This window comes from Salarias fasciatus, chromosome 19 (genome assembly GCF_902148845.1).
Source record: "Salarias fasciatus chromosome 19, fSalaFa1.1, whole genome shotgun sequence".
Taxonomy (NCBI): Eukaryota; Metazoa; Chordata; class Actinopteri; order Blenniiformes; family Blenniidae; genus Salarias; species Salarias fasciatus.
The window spans coordinates 21,710,668-21,724,656 of NC_043763.1; the positions used below are offsets into that span (position 1 = coordinate 21,710,668).

The 13,989-nt window shown below is 44.1% G+C and overlaps 1 protein-coding gene across 1 annotated transcript; it reads left to right on the forward strand.

Moving 5' to 3' along the window:
- Positions 1–106: 106 nt before the first annotated feature.
- fbln5 (fibulin 5) lies at positions 107–13,045 on the forward strand. Its single transcript, XM_030116410.1, has 11 exons — positions 107–334; positions 956–1,010; positions 1,275–1,323; positions 1,489–1,770; positions 7,660–7,782; positions 8,538–8,654; positions 8,726–8,842; positions 9,687–9,809; positions 10,614–10,740; positions 10,826–11,021; positions 12,350–13,045. The coding sequence occupies exons 1-11, from the start codon at positions 288–290 to the stop codon at positions 12,509–12,511; spliced, it is 1,398 nt and encodes a 465-aa protein (XP_029972270.1). The 5' UTR covers positions 107–287; the 3' UTR covers positions 12,512–13,045.
- Positions 13,046–13,989: the final 944 nt, after the last annotated feature.

Genomic DNA, 13,989 nt, shown 5'->3' on the forward strand with positions numbered 1-13,989 from the left:
CCTCCTGATTGAATCCAGCTGTTGGGGAACGCGCTGGCGCTGCAGCGGGAAGAGGGGGGGGGGGGGGGGGCTGGCTGTCAATTTGCATTGCTAAATACTCGGTAGAGCCGACAGAGAAACGCAGCGGTCCATTTTGGAGACGGCCTCGGTCAATGCGCCGCAGCTCGGAGCTCGGAGCTGGATCACAACCCGGTGTCGCGTAAAGGCGCAAAGTTTGGAGCGGAGGGGGGTGAAAACCCTGCGGAGCAGCGCTGAAAGGCTCCTCAGCTCTCTGGAAAGCACGAAGCATGCTCTGCGGAAGACGAAGAGGCTTCAGGCTGTACTCCCCCGCCAGGTCAGTCCGCAGCAGATCCTTCTTTTTGCACTCTTTGCGCCACGGAGGTTTGTTTCGAGCGGCGGACGAAGAAACGCGTTACAGTTCTGTAACGACTGAAGTTTTCAGCTACATGTACTATTAGGAGGGGTGTTACCCCCCCCTACACAACCAAGTTTTAGTTGTTACTTTTAAACTGAAACTATTTCATCCCCATTTGTTCTTCTTTTTTTTTTTCTAAATAGACATGTTTAACCAATTTTTGAAGCTATGCTTTGTCTGGGAACAGGGCTTAGAATTCTTTGGCCCCCGGTCCAAATCCAGGTTGGGCAACTTGGCCTTTTTTCTGTGTGAAGTTTGCATGTTTTCCCCGCACGTGCGTGGGTTTTGCTTGCACAATTCATAAACAAGCATCTGAGGGTCATAGGTGACTCTAAGCTGTCAGTAAGTGTAAATGTGAGTGTTTCTGACCCACTGATGGACTGGAGATCTCTCCTGCCTTTATTGATAGTCAACCAGAATTGGTTCCAGTGGGTTACAATGCTATTAAATGTTCCTTTTAGTTTGTACTTATTCTACCTTTGGATTAAGGACTCTTCTATTAGAGCTGTCTAAAACACTAACAGGATGTCTTCTTTGCAGGATGTTGGCAGCTCTGGTATTTATTCTGCTTTGTCTCCATCCAGCACACGGACAGGTAACACAATCCTCCCTTCACTGTTTGGAAAATTTCATTCATTTCGTTTGAGGTTATAGGTATTTAAATTCTGCCTGTCATGTCATTCTGCGGCAGTTTGTGGTTTTAAATGTCACAGAAACTCTTTGATTAAAGAGCTATTGGAAAAAAATAAATCACAAGTGTGACAGAATATTGAACTCAATGTCGATTCATATGTGGGGAACTTGAAGAGTGAATCCAGGACAAGATCAGTCAGATTCAGTCTCGATCTTGTCTTCTCAGACGTGCACAGACGGCTTTGCGTTTGACCGCAGGTCCAGGCAGTGTATAGGTGAGTGTCCACTTTCGTCACGCAGCCGCTACGTTTGCAGAGTGTGTGCAGTGGCACAAAATCGCACGTTTTTACAACCGATCAGAGCCGGATGAGCAGATCACAGGCTCTCATGTGTTCAGGGATGCAGGAATGTCCTTATCAGTGCACGGCTCTGCGTTCCAGATGTGGACGAGTGCCGTACCCTGCCAGATGCTTGCCGAGGAGACATGCGCTGTGTGAACCAGAACGGGGGCTACCTGTGCCTCCCCAGGACCTTGTACAGCCAGCCCTTCAGACCGGACCCCCCGGTCCTGCCCGAGCCCGGCTACCCCGACACCGCGGTGGGATTTCAGGACACGGTTTTCCCGTCCCCCGTGAGACCCGGGGAGCCGAGCTATCCCAGACTGAGGCCCACGGCGCACTGCGTCCTGGGATACAGCCTCGCCGAGGACGGCACCTGTAACGGTGCGTATGCTTTACGTTTACTTTCCCAGTTCCGAAAGATTTAAATGTTTTTTAGACTGAAAGCTGAATATTTAAAGCTGCTGTCTGTGAAATATTGCATTGCCACTTTTGTACATTAGGCGGCAGCAGTGAGTCACTGTATCCCTCAAGCTTGTTTTCATCTCCTTTGATTTTCTGCCAGTTTGTAGAAGTTTGTTCTTCAGCGAGTTTTGACCAAACATCTACAGTTTATAATCTGCCGTTGTCCTCACTTTACTGACTGAACGGTGGATTTACAGGCTGAATCTCGCCGATTAGCTCGCTGAACTTCAGTGGTCAGACCCAGAACCGTATGATGAGAGAGCTGCTACAATGACCGTGTGGTTCCGTCATTTTTTGTCCAACAGTCGTCTCTGTATTGGTTATTTTCGTCAGTTACTGACCATGTTAACACACCAGTGCCATCAAAATGTCGCTGCATGTTGCCACAGTTCAACATTTTGATGGCACAAGACCAGTAACAGACGACAATAACCAATACAGAGACGACTGCTGGACAAAAATGGCAGAACTGAACGGTCAGTGTCACAACTCTCTCCTTATACAGCTCTGGTCTGACTGATTGAACTGCAGCCAATTTTTTTACGCATTCTTTCAAAATGACCAAATTTGAAAGAAATCAGATCTTTGTTTGCATTTAATTCACACAAACTTGACAACATTATGACTTGTTGCATGTAGTTCAGCCTAAACGTCCGCTATAATAAATGTTGATGAAGGACTTAAGTGAAATATCTTTGTTTGGACCACTGGGCTACAATTTCTTTATCAGTCTTGTACAAAGGAAAAGCAGTAAAACACTGAACTGAAAGGAAACCGCTGATCAAGGCTGCACCATTTCACCATTTTATCAGCATTCACAAATATACAAACTGCAAGAACACTGAGTTGTGATCAATATTTTCCTGCACTGTGCATCCAGTTCTCTGTATGTCAATATATCTGCTCAGTCAGAAGGAGTTTTATTAAACCAGGTTGTGTCGATCGTATTCCAGCAGCACATCATCGATAAAATGATTCAAGACCAAGAGACTCAACAAATCACTACACTTCTGAATTACTTGTGGGAACTCAAAAGACTTTGTTGAGTAGTTGCATCTGGTTAGAGTTGGATCCGAAAGAAGAGTGTTAATTGGAAGTACAAACCCTAAAGACATCAACACAATGTACTGAAACGTTTTGCTTCTTTTATCACAGGTCAGATCACACACTGAACCACATCGCAGGTTTGACTCGTACTGTGCAAACCTGCTTTTGTTCATATTCTTTGTTGGGATTGATTTCAAACTGGAAGCACAGTTTGCCCTCCTGAAATCTGAACGGCTCTGGATCGGATGGTAGAGTGGGTGGTTTTCATCTCGCTCTGTGAAAGTGCCCTTTAGCAAGGCAACAGCGCAGTTGATAAAAGAAAGAAATTGAGTTGATGTATCTGAAGTGAAAAACATGCATGAGGGACGTTGCTGCAGTATTTTTCCACCGTGTGCATCGTTGTGGATCCCCTTCGGTTTATCTCGATGGAGCTGTTCAGAGTCGTCGCATTTTTCGTGATTCTCCGTTTGCAGCCTCCATCTGTGACTCAGTTTGTAAATTGTGAACATTTCAGACATCTGCCTCCTGCTGCAGTTTAGAGCTGAAACTATATGCACGAGCTGGGAAGAGGGAAAACAGAAACGCCAGAAATAACGACTTAAGTCATTAGAGTTTGTGGTGTGGCTCCATAGGAATGCTTGAGTCCATCAGATGTTCTTGGACGCTTGTCGTGGCGGAACCGAGGGGCCTCCGGCTTCTCCCGCTGAACACTCTTTAATTGAGTTTGTTGAATTCGATGGCCTCGAGCGGCCCCAGCTGTCATGTAAACACAAAGAGCCTGATGATCCCCCCAGCTGTGTTTAGCTCATAATTACCCCCGTGTCTTCACAGCAGGTCAAGCTGCTGAGATCGACCTCCTCAAAGTCCATTCGGAGTGTTTTTCCCGCCGCTCTGGATAAACCAGCCGTGAATCTGTAATGAGGGGAGAACGTACACATTCAGTGCAGCGCTCTGGAGTCCAGCTCATGCACAAATATGGAGTGTTTCTCTTTCTATGGGAGACGGCCCGTCAAGGATTCAGCCCACAACCTTGTTTGGGTAAACGACGCCACCCGAGTGCCAAAAGTGAGCTCATGTGTTACCAAATCTGTGCCCTGGCCCGGCCTGGAGAACAAGCACTCCTGTGTGGGGGCCACTCCAAATAAATCCACACACCCCTGAAGCCTGGCATGTGCGTGTGTTTTACAAGCAGTGTGTGTGTGTGGTGATGTAATGGCCTGTTGATTGATGTCGCTGTGGGGCAGAAACTACACAGACGACCACTTCCTGTCTGAACCGGTAACAAACATGGCTTTGTCTTGAGGTTTAACGGTAAAATACTCCATCAGTGTCGCTCATGGCACCAGGCTGGGAACAATGGGAGGCTTTCGACCTCCGGTGCGCCTCCATACGTGTGTGAGTGTGTTTTTCCAAGTTCAAATTGGGTTAGAATAATCTGTCTCTGCGGCAGCCGTACGTTATGAAAACAGACATGTTTGTGCTGACCCACAGGAGTTTAGAGCCCGATAATGAAATGTGTTCAGGAACTCCATCATATTAAAATCAACACAGTGAACAGACAGTCAAACATAAGGTCTGTGGGGGGGTTCCTCCTCAGCAGCATCAGCGAGGCGATAAGTAAGGATGCAAAGATGGACCCTCTCTCATTTAAAGAACTATTAAAGAAACCCACTTCTATATATTTTTTCCAAGTGCAGGTGCCTTGAGCAGTTTTTCCATGGTGGACGGTCAGTTTTCTAATGTGTCAAGGCTCATTCAAGGTTTCACCTGATTCTGACACAAAAGGTGGAAACAATATGGATCGCTGTGGGACGGGAATCCTCTCAGGGTGGAAAGAGGAAAAATCTAGGGGTCAAAGAGATGCTTTTCTAAAGCAGGACCGTTGTTTTCTGCATGTTTCTGTCAGGAAATCATGTAAAAAGAAACAAGTGATGATCGTTTTATTAAGACTCACATTTTTAGAACTAAATTTAATGGAAACCAGAGCATAGAGAGGCTTCACTGCAGGGAAGAGGATTGAAGCCACCCATTCTTGTATTACCTACTAAATGCATTTGAGATGTATTCAGTGTTTTGATCCACAGCGTCTTCACACTCTCTCAGGTTCACGGATCATTCCAAAGTCAAGTAGGAAGTGTTGAGGTGATTGTTCTGTTTCAATGGCTCCCCTGACCAGTGAAATTGAGCCGGCCGACTCACTTCCTGTCCTCTTTAGATTGTAACCCGAGAACCAGAAGAGCTGCGCTTATAATGGTGTTGATCCCAGCAGCTGTTAATGATGATCTGAGGTGGGAGTGTGTGCTCGACCTGGCCGGTGTGATTCTCTGGCTGCACGTTTTGGAAAACACTCGCTTTCTTGTCAAGTTTCCCACTGCAGTTAAATGTGGAGCTGCAGCCAGCAGCTGTTATCTTCACCGTACGTCATATTTTGCACTTTAGCACTTCAACCTAGCATGATTTATCAAAGTTACGTTCAAAGAAAAAAACTTTTGTGAAGAAATTTGTTTTTAACAAAAACGGCAACAATCTTTTCTATGAGGTTTTTGCAATTTTCTCAGTGGTTTGAACAATCTGGGGCCTGTTGTCCACTGGCCTTATGTTTGACACCCCTGCTCTGTAAGATCCAACTTTGCGTTGCGTTGTGTGAAGTCCCCAAATACAATGACTGATTACTTTAAAGTGCATGTTTCGGTTGCTCCTGACTCTGATTTCAGCTTTCTTCTTGCCTTTCTCTGACATGCAGGCGCAGACCTGCAGAGGTGCTTCTTGAAACGTCCTGTCAGACGTTTCCTTGAGACTGACGGTCAAATTCAAACAGAAGTATGAGGGCTGGGCGGACCGAACGCTTTACTTTGTGTTTCTCACCACATATAGACATAACAGTCTGAAAGAAACATGCCTGAGAAAAGGGATCATCGTGAGGATTGCAGATATTTTCCCATAATAGGCACGTTTCTATCCGTGAAGCCTCTTACATAGCATTGTGCTTTGCGCTGTTTCATGTTCTTTATGTGACCGTGATGCTCACATCCGCTCCAGACTTCGGTCTTGGGGATCTTTTTTTCAGCTTAAGTTGAGGGATTTCATGGTCCTCAGCCGCTTCAGGACACATTCTCCAATTATTTGGCTTTTGAAACCGTTTCAAAAATGCACGACAGCTTGCGAGCACGAGGCCCTTTTCCTCATCGTGTGACTGTAAACTATGATTACCGAGAATTGCCTTGTGTGTTTTCCATGCAGTGCGATTGTGGACGAAAAGCCCTGCTGACGTCCCAATCGTCCCCCGTGTGTCATTCAAGGCTTCTGAGGATTTATGTTTCAGGTGTAGCGTACAGAGTTGGGGTCAAACGCTTTCTGCTGATTTTCATATTTGTTGGAAACGCCATCAATCAGGAAAGCTTGTGAGCAGCTCATGAAAAGAACTATATAAGGAGGTGAAGTGAAACACTCCTGCACCTCGTGTGTGTGTGTGTGTGTGTGGAGACCGCACATGTGGAGCCGATGAAGGCCGCTCGCGGAGGTTTTCTCTGGTAACTGCAAGCAGGTGCTGCGTCCGTGTAGCCTTTGGCCTGCGGCCGAGCTCTCGGGGTCTCCGGGGGTCCGAAGTGGCACAGAATGGAGTTATCTCTTATCGCCTCTGCCCAGGCGCCCTCCCGTTTCCCCCCAAGACCGACCTTCTCCTGCACGTCGGTCGCTCCGCGCTGTGAGAACCTCGAGGAGAGGCTGGAATTTTTGGATTGGTCACATCCTCGCGAGGAAATGTGGCCATTATGATGCGGAGCGCGAGCCGTTCCAGGAATTCAGATTGTAATCTGAGAAATCGCTAATCTCGTGAAAAAATAACAGCGGCCCGACAGCCGCATTGAAACGGTGACTGTTGTGTTAAGAGATTTTTTTAAACACGAGGTGGTGAAAACCTGAGTGCTGGAGAAACAGAGTCTTGAATAGAAGATTGCTTTGCTCGACCCGGTGGTGAGAGTACCACCAATCTTTATTTATTTCAGGTCTCAAACACTCAGCTTGTGGGCCAGAGGGTCCAACCGCTTTATGTGAAAAGTATGTATCAGAAATTAATGTTTTTAAAAGTTTGAATTAGATGTTACTGACGGCTGTGGCCTGTTTGTTATTTTCTGTTTATACAGTCCTGATCTCTGCAGTTTCCAGCTTCCTTGTTGTTATTTATATAAAGTTTTGCATTGTTTTTTGTCCTTTATTGATCAAATTGTCATATTTAATTTTTTTGTAATCTCACAGAGCCTCAAAAACATTTTATGATCCAGATCCAGAGAGATTCAGTTTGCTTTTCTGTAAGTGCAGCGATTGTTACAGTATTCGACTGCAGTGAAGGCTGATTAAAAATAAATGATTAGATAAGAATAAATAAGAGTTTACAGCATGAAAGGGAGACTTCATTTAATTTTAAATACATTCCTTTGGGACAGTAACTACCTTATTGCTAGCAGAACTATCATGCATGTTAAAGGCTGCTGAAATTCTGCAGCGAAACACAACTTTCACCAACATTACTCTGCAGAGAGTCACTGTGGAAGACTCACAGAATGTGTTTGCACTAAAAGGGTTTTTCTTGTCGGCTTTCATTCATTCTTTTTTTTTTTTACAGCTCCAGCCACAAGATGGTACTGGGCTGCAGTTGGCTCCTAAGTTTAATACTCCTGTCTACAGATAGGAAAAGTTTATTTCTTATTGCTTGAATTCACACGGACTAATCTGTGCTCTCCGTCTTTATCTGTTTGGTTCCAGACATTGACGAATGCGAGACAAACTCTCATCACTGTAACCCCACCCAGGTCTGCATCAACACGTCAGGGGGCTACACCTGCTCCTGCACCGAAGGCTTCTGGCTGCTCGGAGGCCAGTGTCAGGGTGAGTCATCCGTCCGTCCATCCATCTCAAGGCGTGCACGGTGTGTTGTGACACATTTTCTTTCGCCACCACAATAAAACTCTGCAGCAGTTCAGTCTACTGTCGCTCTCCGTGTTCACCAGTAAGCCTCATCACTCTGACACTGGTTCACCTTTTATCCTTCATCGGACCATTTTTAATACATACTGACCGCTGCGGCTCAGGAACACCCCACAAAATATCTAAAACATCCCGTTTGCTGACAGATGCAGTGATGAAGTGATGGCCAGAGGTCGTCATAATGTTATGGCTGATTGGTGTTAAAGCTTATGTGATTATTTACAGTCATGATGTAAAATGTCACAAATGCGATAAAGAAAACTGGAAGAATACATTGTGAAATGACAAATTTAAATCGACACCCACAGATTTATTTCATCCATAAACCTGGTCTGTAGTTTTCTCATGATTGAATAATAAAATACCGCTCGTGCTGTGAGTTACTGCGTGGAGATGAATGAGGCCCCGGCTGAGCACGGATGTCAGAGCACATTTTTCTTCAAATAACTACCAGATTTCTTTAATTGCTGTTGGGTAATGTAGAAAAGACACTGCTGCTCTGTTTCTTTATTTGTGAAAAGCCCGTGAAAGCTTCAGCGCTCCCCCCGGACAGCAGCGCCCTCTACTGTCTGGTGTAGTAACAGTAGATCCAGTGAGCTGAACACGCACTGTGTTCTAACTTCTGACTAACTCTGTCTTTTTGAATTTTGGGCCAGACATTGATGAATGCCGCTACGGTTACTGCCAGCAGCTGTGTGCCAACGTCCCGGGCTCGTACTCCTGCTCCTGCAACCCCGGCTTCATCCTCAATCCAGACAGCAGGACCTGTCAGGGTAGGAGGCGGCCGCCCAGAGGCGCACAGCAGATGTCACCGCTGTCAAGTTAACCTGCGTGTCTCCTCCAGACGTGGACGAATGTGAGGACGAGCCCTGCAGCCACGGCTGCTTCAACACCTACGGCTCCTTCATGTGTAACTGCGACGAGGGCTTCGAGCTGGAGGCCGACGGCAGGACCTGCATCGGTGAGCAGTTCACGGTCATAAAGCTGGATCAAGTCATTCTTTAAGTCTTTTCAGCATGTTTTAAACTGTGTGATTTGTTAATCCCCAGATTTTTTTTCCCTTCCAGCATCGTGACCACTGATTAACAGAATTTATCTTTGAATTTAATGGATTTACTTAAGTACTTCTGTGTTTTTTCATCTGAAAATCCAACAGTTTACATACATCTGACGGTTGTGATCTTGGTCTAGCCAAAGTGTCTGCTTTATGCACTTGAAGGAAAATAAGTGGACGCCTACAAAATAACAGCACAACAGTCTTATTCTCCGTCGCTCTCTTTATCTATCTCTCTTTCTCTCTTCACCATTCATGCTTTGCAAAATTCAAAGTGACAGAACCTTGAACATGACAGGAAGATGTGACCAATTTTAATTTATTTCATCAGTCTCATTGAGACCCAGGGTCTCATTTTCAGTTGCAATTAGTTCACAAAATGTGTGTGTTCAGCGACATCATTTGAATCGACTGTTGTTGCTTAAAACAAAAACATGAACATCCTCTACTAAGTCTATGAGACAGTGCTAAACAACAATGTTACATATGGGCCTAACAGCAACATAGAAGGGTGTTTGTACAGCTGCTTTATGGATGGAGTCATTTTCATAATCCTTCTTCCTTTGAAAGTTGAGAGCTGTGTCGAGGCCGACATGTGGACTGATTTTAATTCGACGCATTAATGAAAGAATGTTTGATCAGATGTGATCCACACCGCAGCAGCCATTTCCCCACGGAGCCTCCTCAAGCCTGGTTGTTGGTGTGTTTTCTCTCCCTGGAAGCTGACGCTGAGGTCTTTTCTTCTGCGTAGATTTGAATGAGTGCGGTTTCTCTGAGTTTCTGTGCCAGCACAGATGTGTGAACACACCAGGCTCCTTCTCCTGCATCTGTCCGCCCGGATATTACGTCTACGAGGACGGCAGGAGCTGTGAAGGTAAAATATGAAATAGAACTCCTTCAAGTTCCTGCACAGTTTTAGGTTTCTTAAAAAAAAAAAGGCAATTGAATGGGTTGGGTAAGTTAGATCATGTAAAAAAGGCCATCAGTGTGTTAATACACACTTCTAAAACTAATGTTTCCTTCTGATCAGAGGTAAGTATTGTGTTGTAATGTGTTTGTGTGATTTTTGAGTCTCTGTTGTCCTCACAGAGATCATAACTGCTTTTATTATTGATCGATCTCCTGATACATAAAGCTACAATTGTTCTTTGTATCAAGAAAAAAATCCACCTGTATCAGTGTTTGTCCGATATGGTGGAGAGGTTAACTTATTGCTTGAACAAAGCATCGATTCACATATCCTGTCCCACCACTTTGTGCCAGTTTTTAAAGACCAAAGATGATTGGTTTTATGGGTCGTTTTCAAACGTTTGAACCAATGGGAATCGCTCCAAACTGCTGTATCACTGGATAGAGAAATTAAAATGTGTGCAAGTTCTTTCATTGAATTTCCTTCTGTAATTCCCATCAATCCTGCTGGTAGATGAGCTCGGTCTCGGTTCAGAAAGGAATGATGAGAATTCAAACTTTTGCGACTTTAACAAGGATCAAAGCTGCTAATTTCTGATCTATGATGTGAAATGAACAATTTCCTCACAAATGTGTTGATGCTGTCTGCATGAGTGTCTTATTTAATAATGATGTTGTTGTTTCTCTGATGATGATGATGATGATGATGATGATGATGATGATGACGATTTAACTGACTTTTGACTGTTGTGTTTTTTGATTTTCAAAGATATCAATGAATGTGAAACTGGTAACAACACCTGTACAACAGCACAAGTATGTTTCAATTTCCAGGGAGGCTATACATGCCTGGATCCTTTACAGTGTCCTCGGCCTTACGTTGAAGTTAGTGAAAAGTGAGTCCTCAGTCTCCCGCGTCCCTCCGTGCCGGCTCGTGAGCGTGTGACTGATGTGCGACCTGTGTGTCCTTCTCCTCTGCAGTCAGTGCATGTGTTCAGCTGAGAACCCTGCCTGCAGGGACGAGCCCTTCACTATCCTGTACCGACACATGGACCTGTCGTCGGGGCGCAGTGTGCCTGCAGACATCTTTCAAATGCAGGCCACCACGCGTTACCCCGGCGCCTTCTACATCTTCCAGATAAAGTCGGGCAACGACGGACGAGAGTTTTACATGAGGGTGAGTGCTCGCTCGGAATGGACGAGAAAGTCATGAAATAGAAACAAAATAGCAGTGGTTTTCAAAATGTGAGGTTTTCTCCCTCCAGAGGGCAGAAGAGAGCTTCAACCACATGAAGGGCTTGTTTCAGTTCTGAGGAAAAAGTGGCAGGCAAAATGTTTAGAACTGAATTTATTGAAAGTGTCATAGAAATAGATTCAATCTGTAAGGTAAACTTCATGAACAACACTATATGTAACAGCATTTTCCAAAAATGTCATTAGGAAACTGAATATTTTAATATTTTGTCCGTCAGTTGTATGCTCATGAGACAAAACTCAAAACATTAAAAAACTTGATGAGATGCGAATCGAGTCATTTTAGATTTGATCAAGGTAATCTGTGAAATCTGTGCTTCATTTAGATTTTAGGAAGAATTAATTTTGCCTTTTTTTTTTAATAATCCCAATCATCTTTTGTCATTGTTTTAACAGCATTGAAATTGTAGGTGGTCCCTGCATGTGCCACGCTATAAATATATTAAAAAATATGGGAATTAACAATATGCAGCCAGTAGATGGAGCAATAGGTGTGTGTAATGTGTGTGTGAGCTTCATCAGGAGTTTAAAGATGTACCCTGACATATTGAAACGTGATCTTGATCTCTATCTAAACAAGCTCTCCTCGACTCCGTGTTCGAGTTTCCTTATTGGAAAACACCCGAGACATAAATCTGTCATCGCTCATCAAAGCTCGAGTTACTTTATACCTGGAGTATAAAAGTACTGAGGCAACAAGAGAGCAGGAAGCATCCACCCAACCCTCAGTGTGTTCCTCTGTCACAAAAGTTAATTAAAAAAAAAAAGCTTCATGTGAATAAAAATTGAACCATAAAATCAATAAAACCTCAGAAAGTGGAAAAACTGTCCAGTTAAATCATTCAAAACCATTTAACCCTAGGATTTATAGATATATTAACCCCTTATGGAAGTAATGAACATATATGATTAATTCTTTATAATCTAACTATGAGAAATTAACAAGTTACATCAACTGTCCCTTTGTCTGATCAAAACATAATTTTAGAGGAATCTCGTGTCATGTAGTGTTTAAACTGAGACACAAACAGTGTGGAAACCTTTTGAAGCGCCTAGTTTGAGCTTTTCCATCTATAAATTGTGAAATAAAATGTCATTTTGATCAGTTTTCCACCAGTGTCAAGTCATATAGTTCAAAAGTGGAAATGTGGAATTCACCATTGCTTCTTTCTCACTTTGTGTGGACTGTTTGGTGCTACAAACGGGGAAAAGCAGCCTTGGTATTCTAACCGTGTGTTCTGTGTCTTACAGCAAACCAGCAACGTGAGCGCCACGCTGGTGCTCTCGCGGCCGATCACGGGGCCGAAGACGGTGGTGCTGGACCTGGAGATGGTCACAGTCAACAACGTCATCAACTTCAGAGGCAGCTCCATCATCCGGCTGACGATATTCGTCTCGGAGCACCCGTTCTGAGATCACCTGCCCCGTTTGTTCCAGACAGCTCATTACCCTTTTGTTTTTTTAATAACTACGCCGTCCGATAAAGGACTCGGCCGACATCGGCTGATGGGAAGACACTCGAATCGAATCCCCGCCCTGGTTTTAATGGACACTGAGCTTTTTTATGGCCGCGATATGAACTTTCAACACGGAGGAGATATTTATGAAGCCAAACTGTTTGAAAATGGTCTCGACTGTCTCGACTATACCTGTGAGGTTCTTCATCCGCTCACCACGAGCTGCCAGAGCCACTTGTGTTTCTCCAGCAGTGCCGTCCGGTGGTTGTTGACAGGAGGAGAGCCGCTCGGCCCAGCTCAACTGTAATCGAGCATTTGCGGAGACAACGTTTGAATTGATGTAACAGCCGGTCATTAACTGAATTATTGATCACAGTTTCTTCCAGACCAATAAAAGTCTTCACCACACAAGTGTCCCCGACGTGATCGAGGCGGCTTCCGGGCTCGTGAAATCGCAGCACTGGTGTGTTGCAGAAGCTCGAAGATCATTTTAACTGCAGGAGTTTACGTAGAAACTAGATCCTATGAAAGACAAGGCTTCAAACTGCTCTTTAACACATTTTCTCTGTTAGTGGTTGATATTCTTTCCTCAAACCGTCACTGTGGGGAGATTTCCATGTGGGGTTTGCATGTTTAGAAACATACATTTGAGGGTGATTGGTGCCTCTCAATTGAATGTAGGTGTGAGATTCTGATTTCCTCACAAAACTTAAATTTCAGATCATTTGGGGACCAGAAACTTACCTGTTAGTGTGAATGAGACGCAACTTCTTTCTGTGTTTGCTTTATGGTGGATTGCTCATCCATTCCTCCACAGTTGGGACTGACTCCAACACTCTGAAACACTGAACAGGATCAAGTGGTCGAAAAGAAAAACAGCTTGAAAACATCACTTTTATAGGACAAAAATTAAACCTGCTAATATTTTAGTCATTTTATGACAGGAGAGCATTACAACATGAAGTTCAAACTCAAACTCTTCAAACCAACGATCAGAATAAATCATGCATGTAATACAACGTGTTGGTTTTTAGGTAAATTTAAACCAGAAAATTCTAACAAACCATTGAACTGTTGGGGGGCTGGACCACAATGGACCCACATGTGCGATTTCATGGCTACTTTGTTGGATTTTAAGTGTGTTCACCAAGTTTATGTGAAAAAAATCAAATAACCAGCACACCAACTGGTGTAAATGTATGTAGATTAGCATCCAACTGTGCACTTAGTTTTTAACCGTTGTTGTTCATTTTGATGCATTACACTTCTGCAGAGATTTTACAGCTTCAATGGATTTGAAATGGTTTTAGAGACAGAAAACTACAAGTTTTCTCCAGCAGTCTCTGACACGAACCGACTGATACACTCCATTTTCTTTCCCTAAATGTCTTCTATTAAACACTCAATGACAGGTGTTTAAAAGAGGAGCTAAAA

Bases quoted from the DNA above. Each gene is read 5' to 3' on its own strand.
- fbln5 (XM_030116410.1), top strand. From the start codon at position 288: ATGCTCTGCGGAAGACGAAGAGGCTTCAGGCTGTACTCCCCCGCCAG. The intron at 1,011-1,274 runs GTAACACAATCC...TTGTCTTCTCAG, and splicing joins TCCATCCAGCACACGGACAG to ACGTGCACAGACGGCTTTGC. The intron at 10,741-10,825 runs GTGAGTCCTCAG...TCTCCTCTGCAG, and splicing joins TACGTTGAAGTTAGTGAAAA to TCAGTGCATGTGTTCAGCTG.